The 14,258-nt window shown below is 40.9% G+C and overlaps 1 protein-coding gene across 3 annotated transcripts in view; it reads left to right on the top strand.

The window, feature by feature from the left end:
* Positions 1-14,258, top strand: part of NUP54 (nucleoporin 54) — a 285,045-nt gene that overhangs the window by 71,375 nt on the left and 199,412 nt on the right. For all 3 annotated transcript variants that reach the window (XM_029598453.1, XM_029598462.1, XM_029598444.1), the window contains exon 3: positions 10,915-11,001. In XM_029598453.1, coding sequence (XP_029454313.1) covers positions 10,915-11,001 — 87 coding nt within the window. The remainder of the gene's footprint in view (positions 1-10,914; positions 11,002-14,258) is intronic.

Genomic DNA, 14,258 nt, shown 5'->3' on the forward strand with positions numbered 1-14,258 from the left:
TGGAGGAGAATAAGTACATGTCCTGGGGTACTCTGGACATGGATCTGTGTTCTTATGTTCTGGACATGGGTCTGTGTTCTTATGTTCCTTCTTCTGCAGCGGGGAATGCTGACGGTTTGGGTAATGTTGATAATCGGCCCTTTTGGACAGGACCCGTGTCGAGTGGCACAAGAAATACTGGATCAGGTGTTAGTGATGCCTGTTAGCGATTCAACCATTTTGTGTGCAGTTTCCAGGATTGCAAATTCAGACATGTCTCTTCTGACTATGGGGTATGTCACCCCACATTCAAATGCGTTAAGCGGACGGGAGACGGAGTCGCAAGTGGGCCTTCTGCCAAAGGACCTGTTAAATGAGTCCTTTGAACTGGCGACTACTCCAATTCGGGTGAGCGCATTGTTGCCGTGGCTCGAGGTTTAACCGAGAGTCGAGACTGCAATTCTTTTGCATCAGGGGTTAGAGTTTGGTTTTTGTATTCCTTTTTCTTGGCCAGTATCTGTGGGGTTGGTGAAAATTGTCCTTCTGTATGGAAGATGGTTAAAGTGGTCAGGGATAAGCTACAGTGCGAGATTGAATTGGGTAGAATTGCGGGCCTTTTGAGGATCCTCCATTTCAAGAGATGGTGTTGTCACCTCTTGCGATGATTCCTAAGAAGGAACCTGGCAATAATGTGTCTTTTCCCAAGGGTAATTCCGTGAATGATTTTATTCCTCGTGACCTTTGCGAGGTGCGTTATGCATCATTTGATTCGGTGGTTTGAATGGTTTGGCATAATGGTTATAGGCCATTATAGGCCATAATAAATCTCCAGCCGAATTCAGCAACCTTATGGTAATCTCCATATGTCTCGTTACCATTTTGGTACTCTCCAGTTGTATTAGTTTGAAATCTTTCCTTTCTTCCAAAGCCCATGTTTATGCTCCCTGTTCAATGTAACTTTACCTTCTATATATTGTTAATTGGTTTCCCCTAGTTCCATTGTAAACCGGTACGATAAGACCTCGTCTTGAGCATCGGTACATTAAAAGAATTTAAATAAATAAATAAATAAATGGTTGTGGGGCCCTCATGGCCAAGGTTGACATTGTCGGCTTTCAGGTTTTACCGGTTCACCTGGATAGTTTTAATTTGCTAGGTTTATGTTTTAACAAGTCTTTTTATTTTGATTAATGTATGCCTATGGGATGTTATATTGCATGTGCGTATTTTGAGGCTTTCAGCACCTTTGTACACTGGGTGGTTGAGCAGAAATCTGGGTCAGTGAATATTGTTCATAGCTTAGATGATTTTTTATTTGTAGGAAAGGCTGATTCAGATGATTGTATGAATCTTTTACGATGCTTACAGGAAGTTTCTACCAATTTTGGAATTCCCCTGGTGGAGGGAAAATCAGAGTGCCCTTATACGTGGCAAATTTTTCTCGGGATTGAGTTAGATTCGGTTGACATGATTTCCCGGTTGCCCGCTGATAGGTGGCAGATATGAGGGGTATGGTGGAGAGGACATTGCTTTGAGCAAAGTTAACCTTGCAGCAGCTGCAATTGATGGGCAGTTTGAATTTTGCCTGTAGAGTCATTCCCATGGGGATGGTATTCCTTGGTAGGTTGTCATTCGCAATGTCTGGTGTTAGTAAGAGTTATCACCATATTCGCATTACATATGGGATGTGCGAGGATTTGCGTATTTGAGATAGTATTTTGTCTGATTTTAACAGGTCTTCACTTTGGCAGTCGGACTCTTTATTGATACTCAAAAAAATGGTCCAGTGAATGCTAAACACTTAAGATATAGACAATAACAAATGGGGTTAGCTCAAATTTAGAGAAACTTTATATGGTTAAATCGGGGAAACCTCATATAGTGCCAAAAATAGGCTAATTGGAATGCCTATATGGCTACACAGTTAGAAACTCTAACTCCAACAATGTGGCTGTTAGATAGCTCATATAATCATTGGAAACCCCGGAGAGACAAGATGAGAAAACAGTTACTTTGTTCAACTATCTTGACGATCCAGTGTGAGTCCGTTTATTATGGAAGTGTATGATGGTATACAGTGTAAACTCGATGTTATACCAATCACCACTCACGGTTATGACGCCAAGGTACTTGTATATAAGACTTCATGCGATAAGTGTGATGATCCCGACACTGCAATGTTTCGAATTGACTTTCTTCCTCAGGGTGTCACTCTTAAGCATGGATGTACTTGTATATCTCGGCTGTACAAATACACTCGATACTCTTGGGCAAATCGTGCTCCTTGTTTTGAGTGTTGTACGTTAGCTAATGGCAAAATCCAGCCTTTCTGTGGTCAGAGTGCTTCTTATTTTTTGCGCGTTTGCGATCTCTTTAATCGTGATCCGGTTCTTGCGCTGTTGTGACACTGATACTCTTTGCCCAAGAGTATCGAGTGTATTTGTACAGCCGAGATATACAAGTACATCCATGCTTAAGAGTGATACCCTGAGGAAGAAAGTCAATTCGAAACATTGCAGTGTCGGGATCATCACACTTATCGCATGAAGTCTTATATACAAGTACCTTGGCGTCATAACCGTGAGTGGTGATTGGTATAACATCGAGTTTACACTGTACACCATCATACACTTCCGTAATAAACGGACTCACACTGGATCGTCAAGATAGTTGAACAAAGTAACTGTTTTCTCATCTTGTCTCTCCGGGGTTTCCAATGATTATATGAGCTATCTAACAACCACATTGTTGGAGTTAGAGTTTCTAACTGTGTAGCCATATAGGCATTCCAATTACCCTATTTTTGGCACTATATGAGGTTTCCCCGATTTAACCATATAAAGTTTCTCTAAATTTGAGCTAACCCCATTTGTTATGGACTCTTTATTGAGTCATTATTTAGAATTGTATACCGATGCAGCAGGATCCCTCACTTTTTGTGCCTATTGTCAAGGTTCTTGGTGCGCGGCTTTATGGCCGGAAGATTGGAAATCATCTGGTACTACCAAGAACATTACCTTTTTGGAACTGTTTACGATGATGGTGGTGGTCTTCTTATGGGGTTTCCGTTTGTGAGACAAGAAAGTTGTTTTTTGGTGCGATAATAAGGGCATAGTTGAGGTCATCACGTACCAGGCGTAGCTAACGGTGTGGCTGATTCTCTTTCTCGTTCCAAGTGAGAGCTGTTTTGGAAGGTTGCTCCAGAGGGTGAATCTGTGCGGAGCTTCGGTACCTCCTTTCCTATTGAAAAGCATGGAAGTTGCTGCGAGCATCACTAGGCCCCGGCTGTTTGGAAGGGTTATGTGAATGGCACTAACAAGGTGGTGTCTTTCCTTTCATCCTTGGGTTGGGGGTGATGGCCGGTTCAGGATGTTTTCTTGTTACAATTCATTGAGAAAGCTAGGGCGGAGGGGTGCTCTAAGGCAGCGGTAACCAGACAGCTATTATGGCTTTCATTTTTTATGTGGGCGCATGGTTGGGGTTTTCCAGCGGATCGTTTTTTTGGTCCGGCATTTGTTGATAGGGTGGTCTAGTGGTGCCGTGTGTGGTGCAGATGGGCGACTGCCCATTACGCACAATAGTCTTATCAAGTTGTGGGATATCTTGACAAGCATTTGTACAATCCCCAATATGAATGCTGTCTTGTTTGTGTGGCTTTTGTTTTGGATATTTTTGGGGCCTTCTGGGTCAGTGAGTTGGTGGCCAGGGCATCAAAAGGGGCAGAGATTGCTGGATTGTTAGTGCAGCATGTGACTTATCTAGTGAGTCAATCATTCTGTATATCCCGAGATCAAAAACTGATAAGAGTGGTAAAGGAGTTCCTGTGGGCAGTTCCGGGTTTACGTAAATGCCTAGTGGTCAATTCATTGTTTTTTGTTGGTTTTTTTTTTTCCCCGGATTCGGGCTCTGGGGGGGCTCCCAATTTTTGGTTTGTGATGACCTTCGCTCACTGTCCAAGATCAATTTGAAATGGTGTTATAGTCTAGTTTGTCTGCAGTTGGATTGGATGCGGGTAGGTTTGGGACTCACTCATTTAGGATTGGAGCTGCAGCTTCGGCGGCTTATTTGGGTTTGTCTGAAGAGGTAATTCAGAGGATCAGTCGGTGGAGGTCTGATGCATTCAAGGGTTATGTCCATTCAGAGCCTTTATGATGCGTGTGCATTTTACTAATTGTTTTTTCTTTTTAGGTACTGCATGCTAGGGGCCTTGTGCATGGATTGTTGGACATTCCTATATCATGTGGGCCTATAGACACACATGTGGATGGCTATATGGGTCTTAGTTGTACTTCACTCAACAAAGCATGATCATTCACATAGGGGGATGCTTTGGAATGAATTGATCCCATGTTTGCGACGGGGTTTGTAGCGGTTTGGTCAGCCGTGTGTGCTGATTCATTTTGGGGGGGGGGATGATTGGGATAGAAAGTCAGGGCTCAAATTCATCAGCATGGTTTGTAAAGATTTAATGTTTTTTCAATATTGTAACCTGCTGCTGTAATTTTCTGGTCCGATATTATTGCAAGGCCTGCTGAGATGATTAATGTAACTGGCGTAGTAGTCAGGCAAAAGCCAATCAACAGATTGGTTCTTGGCCAAGCTTGCAGGGGGGTTGTCATGAGTGGTCATGGGACTTGGAGCAGGGTCTGTTCAGGGAGGAATGGGGGTCCATTTATCTTCTATTGGTTTGGATCTGTTCCTGAACTCATTCCAGGAGGCCTTGGAGGAATTGTTCTGTTAGGAATCGTGGCTGCATCTTTGGGAAGGTCACAGGTTTTTTCAGACCTGTGTCTGTGGTGGGTTGCCTGAGTCGGTTTGGGGGTTCAGTGTTATGCTGAACTGTCTGCTGACTTGATGGCGGTCATGTCTGGTCTTATGGGGGACAACTGGGTGCAGTTCCTATACGGCTCCTTGCTGGCTGGGGGTGGGGGGGGGGTGTCTACAAGCTTGGCTCCTTGCTTGGGTGGTGTCGGGGGTCGTGGGCATGAGCTTGTGTTATGCAGGAATCTGCTGGCCGGGTGGCCAGTGGTGATCATCTTGCTGGTTGGTGGCGGATGTTCACTGGGAGTTCCTGAGGCATGGTTCTTGTGGGCTCCGGCATCTGGTTGTACATTGTAATAAAGCATTGTCTGTGCATTTGTTTGTTTCCTTGTAGAAGGGCGGATGCAGGGAGAAGTGTATGTCCTGGCTACCTATCAGGCTGATACAGTAAAATTTGCGGGAGAGCGGGCGAGCGCACAGGCCTCTCTCTTATGCGCGCAATTCAGTAAAAAAGAAAATATTCAAATTAGGGCCCGCAGTAAAAAGAGGTGCTAGGGACACTAGTGCGTCCCTAGCGCCTCTTTTTTGACAGGAGCGGCGGCTGTCAGCGAATTTGACAGCCGACGCTCAATTTTTCCGGCATCTGTTCTCAAACCTGCTGACAGCCACGGGTTCGGAAATCGGACGCCGGCAAAATTGAGCATCCGGTTTTCAAGCCGCGGGCCGATTTTACATTTTTTTTAAAATTATTTTTAACTTTTGGGACCTCCGACATAATATCGCCATGATAATAAGTCTGAGGATGTACAGAAAAGCAGTTTTTACTGCTTTTCTATGCACTTTCCCGGTGCTGGCAGAAATTAACGCCTACCTTTGGGTAGGCGCTAATTTCTGAAAGTAAAATGTGCGGTTTGGCTGCACATTTTACTTACTGAATCGCGCAGAAATAACTAATAGGGCCATCAACATGCATTTGCATGTTGCGGGCGCTATCAGTTTCGGGGGGGTTGGACACGTGTTTTTGACGCCCTATTACCCCTTACTGAATAAGGGGTAAAAATAGTGTGTCGAAAATGCGCGTCCAAACGCGGGTTAACAGTGCGCTCCAGCAGACATACATTACATTCATTTCCAGAATATTTCAGATGCTCTCATGAAAAAGAACACTGCTTACAAAGCAAGCATTCTAAAAGCAAGTTTAAAATCCTAACCAGAATAATTAGACTTTTCTACTTCCCAATTATTCTGGACTGGTGTAGCAAAACAGAAAAGGAAGGAGAAATGTATATTTACTTGATAATTTCCTTTTCTTTATTTCTGTACATCAGTCCAGAAACCCACCCAGGAAGAGAGAAATGTATAAAAATAGTCTTCAAAAATTTTCAAAGAGAACTTACCTATTCCATAAAAAAAAAAAAGGTTGTTTCTGTTTAGCATATGGACATTTCCATAGTTTTCAGTGTGCTTTCACAGAATACTGGCTCAAACCAGTCTGTGATCAGTGGAAGTAATAGTGATGTCACAGATTAAAAAAAGGAATATTCTCTGCCTCTGTTAGATGGATGAGGAACTAAACATAATCGTTATGGACTGGTGTAGCAGAAATAAAAGAAAATAAATTATTATGTAAGTATAAATTTCTCCTTTACAGTTTGTATCTTTAATTTTTGATCTTGTACATTGAGGATGTGTGTTTAAATCAGGATTTAGAGCCAAGGTTTAATGGCCTACATAGACTGATCATTGTGTATTTGTTTTAAAAGAATAGCAGGCTTTCTGAAAAATGCAGGTTGCTGTTAGGTAATCTATGATAGAAAATAATTTTCTTCTTTGTGAAGAGGATATCCTAGATGCAGCATTATTTAGTTTGTTTTTCAGCTGATGCTGTCCAGCTGAAATAGTCCCGATGATGATGTCCCGAAGTTGGACTTATCCAACCTCGGGACAGCATCTACTGAAATGACTGGTCAGCTGATCCAGTCAGATAGTTGAAGATGAGTTAATAGGTTTGTTATAATTGATTATGGGCTCTTGGTTGAAGTGCTGTCATTAACAGCATTTATAGAGAAATCTGGATCATTTTCTACATTCAAAAGAGCTGCTGTTTAGATGATATAGACGGCAGGACTTTGATCAGGTACTCATAATCGCCTGTACAACATAAATGAAAAACTAAAACTAAAAACAGTGAGGTCAACAATTGTAATTTAAAATATATGAAAGATGTGTAGAGGTGGGGTTTATTACTGAACTAAATAACTTTACTAAATACTTTTTTACATTAGTATGCTTCTCTTCTGTAGTTTCTGACTGCTCTGTATTCTTGCTTTGGTGTCCAAGAATAGTGTGTGCTGTATATTTAACTTCCATCTAATGAATGCCAACTTTTTTTTTTTTTTATGCTTCCTGCTCGTTAGGATTTGGTGGGCTTGAAACTGCAAACTCCGCTGCTGGTGGTTTTAATTTTGGGGGTTTCGGGTTAGCTGCTAATCCTGCAATGAGCTTTAGTTTTGGGAACTTCGGTATTTGCACAACCTCAGCGCCACCTTTCAATTTTGGCAACAGCCTGGCAAATGCAGGTAGATGACATGTGCTATCTGTAATGAATGTTTTATAGCAGGGTCCAAGAATACACCCTTCTGTGCAGCTTGGTGTCAGCATCTCCATTACTTCCTCTATCCTACACAGGGCAGAGGGTAAGCCTGGAAAGGGTTAGACACTTGTTATGTGTATAACCTTTCTTGCAAAATGTTTAAATGATGTTTTGTTCAGAAATATAATGGACTACTGATTCCACAAAAAAAAGAGAAAAGCATGAATGGATCACACAGTAGCCAGTTTAACTAATAAAAATCAAATGTACTTTATTATGTAACATCAAAGAGAACCGTGGAGCAAAATGACACCCATGACACAAAATCAGCACGTGTCTTGGATATCCTGACCTGTTTCTGGATTTTGATTTTTTCAAAACAAACCATTATTTAACACCTCTACCTACATTCAAAATTCAATATTTGATTTTAGTTGGCCTGTATTTATAGGTGACTTAGGAGAAAAATATGCCCTTCCTTTTCTCAGAAACAATGCAAAGAGTTGAACAAGAAAATTAAAAAGAAATTGAAATGGAGTTTAACATATTGATAAACAAATTAGGAGAGCACCTGGGACAAAGGCACATTTCTGTGTGACCATGGGCAAATCACTTTATCTTATTTTATATCAGTTTACCCATCCATAATAGGATAATAACAATATTGTTCCTTCGCCCTCTCTCTTAAAAGCTGTCATTAAATGCAAGAATCAGAAATGTGCCACCAGGCCATCCAACCCAAATGTGGCTGCTTGTGTGTTTTCAGATGTGCTATAATTATGAAGTATGTTGGAAACTTATGATACAAGATATTATTTACTTCAAAGCAAAGCTGTTCTACCAAGACTGACAACAGGTGTAGGTCAAATTTTTAAAATTAGTAGATGGGAGTAGAAATCTTTATCACTGGGCTTTGAATCAGTGACATATTACTGCTTTCTCTTTAATTCTTGGACTACTGCCATCATTTTTTCATAATCATTCCCCTTCTGTGGCATTCTGTTAGTTTCAGTGTTGTCATTACTACCATGTTTGTGTGCCTGTGGAAAACAAAATATTATTCAAATAGCATAAACTCAGAAGCACATTGTTTTGTTGTCATGGTTTCGCTTAAGTTTAAAGGCATCAAAGTAGAAAACCTGTGGAGGCTGATTTCTTCTATTTATGCTTTAACATTTTACAATTTTGTAATGTATTAATGGGTTCCTTGCAAAACAAATTAAATACAAATTTTACTTAATTCCAATTTTATACAGTAAAGAGAATGTAAGTTCTTTGGTTTAGCCTCTCACAATGAAAGCAATGCCCTGTACTGAGTTACATTTATAGGCAATTTTTATTCCCCCAGATCAAGTCATCAGGACAGTCTAGTAATTAGAGCATAAGGGCAAAGAACTATAATTATTGGTTTCTCGTTTAAGCTCTGCCATAGATGACTTATGTGACCTTAGGCAAGATACTTATTCTGTCTTTACTTCAATTTACAGAACAGTAATTGGGTTGTAACATTGTCCCTTTTCTCCCTCTTGAGAGCTTGGGGGTATGCAGCCAGTGTGCATGTTTTCTGAAATGCTTTAATTGTAAAGCACATGAAATGTAGACTGTATGTAACAATCCAAATTACTCAGGCTATTATTTGATCTTACACTAGTGTAAGAGTTATGTTTTGCAGCCTACCATTTTCATGTCAGTTGCATTCACTTTATGAACATCATGAAGTTACTATGCCATATCTAATCATCTTCAGTTGTACATATCCAAGGTTCCAGTGCAGCACCTAATTATGTGCATTCATTGAATAATTTGTACTGAACTATGCAAACATGATTCCTGTGAATATTAACCACAATTTATGGAGAAACTAGCTCTGAGAAACTAAGCCAGTTGAGCTACCAATTCAGAGCACCTGAGCGTGTGTGCTTATACCGATGCACACCCTCTATCTTCATTTAAGATGAAACTAAAGTTGTTAAATCACAGTTAAACACTAGGGCAGGGCTTCTCAGGACTCCCCCCCCCCCCCCCCCAGCCATTTGGGTTTTCAGGATATCCATAACGAATGTGATTGAGATAAATTTGTGTATTTTGGAGACCTAGTATATTCAAATGTATCTCATACATGTCCACACTGGATATTCTGAAAATCTGACTGGCTAGAGGATCCTGAGGATAAGTTTGAAAAACCCTGCACTAGTGGGGTGTAGGTAACAAAAACAGATTATGCTTAACCTCATAACTTCATCTCTACTGGATATGTGTAATCTTGCTTGCTTGGTAAAAGGATTCAGGGCTTAAAATGAATAGCATTGCTTCCTTTTTTGCATATCAGTTTTCCAGATAGGTTACTAGTTTTATGTATCTTTGGTTATTCTGGCATGAATAGCTGCTAGAGGCTTTCCATTTCCTCTAGTGGGGTAAATATGGAAGGAATGAAAACATTTCAAAAGGATTAATATTATAAAATTATGAAGAGGGGAAAAATCTGTTATATTCTACATGAGTTGTTCCTGCTTTCCCTGAGGTTTGGAGAAAGCCTCTTGAAAGCTACCATGTGCTGTTTTCTCATCAGCATGCTTTTACGTTTTTTGTTCAACTGCATGATATTAAGGCGTTCTGACTGGGTGCAAGGTTCTAATGGAATAAACACACTAGTAATTTCCAAGTTACTTATATTTGGTAATGAAAGGAGGTGAGTTTTGCATTATCTATTCTTCACATTAGACCTGTGCACAATCTCTGAAGCAGGAATGGCAGTGATCAATATATTTGGTATGAAAACAAGAGTGAATCCTTTGCAAGCGGTATTCACATGTAGCCCTCTTCATCATTCCTGCCAGTTGCATTTATTCATTGGTTGTGATGACTCTTGTGATGTATCACTGTGATGTTTCATGACTGTATGCAGTTTCTGTATTCACTGTTGATTGATTCTTGTGTTGCCTCTGTAAGATTGTACTTTAGACTTCCGTGCTGCCATGCCCAGTTTGCTATTTAATGGTAAGTTAACTGGATAAGTTAACGATTTTTTGCATAGTAAAAATATAGTACTTTACTATATATATTTTATATATACCTCTTGCCAGCAGCATGATTTCCCTTTATTCCAACAATAAAAATAAATGAGCTCCGTGTATCTTACTAACAGCAATTATTTTTCTTGTTGTCCAATTATATTATTTTTTAATTGTATGTTTATTCTTCCCATTAGAATTTATTACATTTCTCTTGACAAAACCAGAGTAGGATCTTTACCAGTGACTACTAATGGAAAAATTGTAGCAATGTTGCGTTATTTGTTTTGAATGAAATTTAATACTTATAGAACACTAGCATCAATGCTAGGCAGATCTTAGTAGGTCTCTAGTGCAAGCAGTGCAAAATAGCACCAGGAGTAATCATATCAAAGTACCTGCTGCTTTGTTGTTATTATTATTAATACTATTTAAATATAACTGATATCAAAAGAATCAGCCCGTATAAAATATCCTGTGGTTTGAGAGCTGCAGCATGTATTGCATGTTTTCACAGATAGGATGTGTGCTCTGGCTCACTTCATTCATTTATATGTTGTATTTGCTTAGGTGGGTTTGGAGGATTTGGAACTACGACCACTGCAGCCTCAGGTTCTGCTTTTAGCTTTGCTGCTCCCACCAATACAGGCACCACAGGTAAGAACCTTTCAGTCTTTTCAAGGTATTGTGCTGTCATGGCCCAATGGAAATGTGCTGCATGCTGTTATGCAGAAAGTAAGTGTGATTCTTTGTTCTCGTTCTACTGGAAGCTTGAGAACATTGCAGAGTCAACATTACCCAGCTCCCTCAATAAAGAGTATCTCTTAATGTTTAGCATGACAGATAACTAGCTGCCAGATGGCTGGTGAATATTATAAAAAACTCGCTTGGTACTAGTTTATATCATTAGGAGGCCAGATCTATCCCCCATTCTTGAGAGACATTTTCTTTTGGTAAGCAAACATTTTCCAGCAGAACAAAGAACATATAATCTAGCTTCTGTAGCAGACCTAATTTACAGCCCTTGCACCCGGTAAAATTACTTTAATGCCTCAGTTCCAAATACTTCCTAATTCCCAAGAAAAACTGAGGTCTTCATCTTATCTTGGACCTCAGAGCAAATAACAAGTTTCTAGAATAAGAAAAGCTCAGGATGGTGAGGATGGCCACAGTTTTAGACATGGGAGGCTGTCTTTGCTCTCTAAATCTGAAAAATGCATACATATGTATATAATAATAATAATCATGATTTGTATAGTGCCTATTAGATGAATGCAATGCTTTACTGAGATGCATTCTCAAAGGACAGCAGAATAGCAATCCTTGCACATGGTTGACAACATCCAAAGGTGCCCGGCATGGAAAAATTGTCTTAGTTTTCAAAACTTTAACTGAACCTCACTGTGCATGCTAATGCATGCCGCCATATCGTGTGTCCACGCGGGGTCCTGTTTCTGCAGAGCCCATCAGTCATGATTCTTCCCTCTTCTTCTTTGAAGTCTTTCATGCAATTTTTGTGCATATTCTCCAGTGCAGGCTTGTTCATCATGGGGTTCCTGTGGTCTCATCCCTCGTAGTTTCCCTAGTAAAGTTTTTTTTTTTGGAATTTCTCTTTCACTGTGTTCCCCTCCAGCAGTGGGTCCTTTGGTGCCCGCCATCCATTAACCTACTGCTGCTATGAGTTCGATTTTGCATCACATTTATTTTGCTCCATCATGTCTAGCAGGTTCCAGCAGTGCTCTTAATGTGGCAGGATTATGTCTGTCTATAGACTCACCCCCATGATAGATGTCTCCTTTGCTTGGGGACATCGCATGAAGTCCAGGAGTGTTGTAAGTGTGCAGAAATAACTCCAAAAGGTTGACAATCCCGATTTGAACTCTTGAATAGACTCTTCAGGCCTTCTAGACACTGGTGGACAAAACGCTGGAGTGTGGAAAACACAGGGACCATTTGACCTACAATGTTTTTGAGGTGGTATCAAGAATCTTCTGTGTGGATAGGGGCATATAGATTTGCCTGGCTACAAGCCTCTGATCTTCATCTAGAAGTGCAAGAAAGACTTGCTGGCATGCCGAGTACAGGAGGAAAATCTCTTCAGAGATAAAAGCAAGGATACAGTAGCACAGATTCTTGATCACTTTGCAGCATTCCAGCAGTTCTCCTCTGCCCCTCTAGATCTGGCCTCTTCCAGGAAGTACCTGAGTTCAGGAGAAAGGAGGCACATCTTCCACTGGAAGAGGTACTATTCTCTTCCCTCTCAGTCCTGTTCATAGCAGACCCCTGGTGCCAGTCCAAGGCAGCAGAAAGTGCCTAAACCCCAGACGGGGTAGATCCTTTCCCTAATGGCCGAATGCGATACTAAAGGTTGCTGTTTCTTACTCTGAGTTGGAGATATTTCTGTGACCAGGGAAAATTTCTGTGTGAGTCTAGGCATCCTTGAGATTGAGAGAACATAGCCAGTCCCTTTTTGAAGAAAGGGAAATAAAGTTTCCAGGGAAATAATCTTGAACTTTTCTCTTGATGAATTTGTTCAAGACCCTTGGGTCTAGGATAGGACACAGTCCCACTGTTTTGTTTTTTTTTAATCAGGAAATACTTGGAGTAGAATCTCTGCCCTCTTTGTCACGGTAGAGCAAGCTCAACTGCTTTGGCCATTAAGAGGGAGAAGAGCTCATATAGAAGCACTTCCTGATGAGGCGACTGACCCTCAGATGGGTCTGGGGGTCAGTTTGGTGGGAGACCCAGAAAGGTTTAATTTGTACCCTCTTTGGATGTTGCTGAGGGACCTTTACATCTATGTTATACTGGGCCACTAGTTTACGTAAAATTGCAACCTTCCCCCAACCATCAGATCCTCTGGCATGGGTACTGGGATCTTGGCTATATTTTCTGCGATCCAATCAAAGTCTCATCCCAGGTGTTGACTGAGTTGCTGTCTGGGGCTTAGGCGCCCTCTGTTGCTTTGGTTTGGCATGAGGGAAAGATAGCTCTACTGTTTAAGGTATAGCTAACTTTCAATCAAATAATGCAACTTGCAAATTTTGAGGCTACTCGTGTTTGATTTTGATCAGATTTCATTATTTATGAGCTTATTTGCATATTTTTGCATTTAAATCAGCTAATTTCAATACCTCTTGCACCAGGTTTCTTGGGGGTGGGGGGGGGGGGGAGGTATTGGGTCATCTCCAACTGCCACCACAAATCACAGAAGTGTTAATAGCAGCCAGGAAACATCCACAAGAAGGCACTATTCCTTCAAATGGAAGAGATACTCTAATTAGTGTGTCCAACAGAGTATTGATCCCTTCACTTGCTCCCCAAAAGCTTTACTGATGTACCTACACTCTCTTTCTTCCTCGGGTTTAACAGTGACTTCAATCCGAGTTCACCTAAGCACTATAGCAGCATATCACTTCACAGATAAAGATTCCTCAATCTCTTCTCATCCATTAATTTCAAAGTTTATGAGAGGATTACTGTATATTCACCCTCAATACAGAAACCTCTGGTTCCATGGGACGTGAATATTGTCCTAGGTAGCCTAATGAGGCCCTCTTTGAATCCATAGATTCCTCGACTTTGAAACACATCACTTGGAAAGTTCTTTTCCTAGTAGCTGTCACATCGACCAGGAGAGTAAGTGAACTCAAGTTCTGGTAATTAATTATCCATACCTTCAATTTCATCATGACAAGGTCCTACTATGCACACACCAGTGGGTATGCATCTCTGCCAGCAGATGGAGACAGAGCAAAAGCTGATGTCACAGTTATATAGTCCTGCCCCGACATCAGTCCGCCATTATTCTCCATCTACAGCAGATGGTGGACATGCATTTTTCTATGAGGGACTGCCTGTAAGTAAAAGATAAGGACAGGAAAAGAAGTAGTACAAAAGGAGACACCACAAAG

The sequence above is a fragment of the Rhinatrema bivittatum genome, chromosome 1, assembly GCF_901001135.1.
Source record: "Rhinatrema bivittatum chromosome 1, aRhiBiv1.1, whole genome shotgun sequence".
Classification (NCBI taxonomy): domain Eukaryota; kingdom Metazoa; phylum Chordata; class Amphibia; order Gymnophiona; family Rhinatrematidae; genus Rhinatrema; species Rhinatrema bivittatum.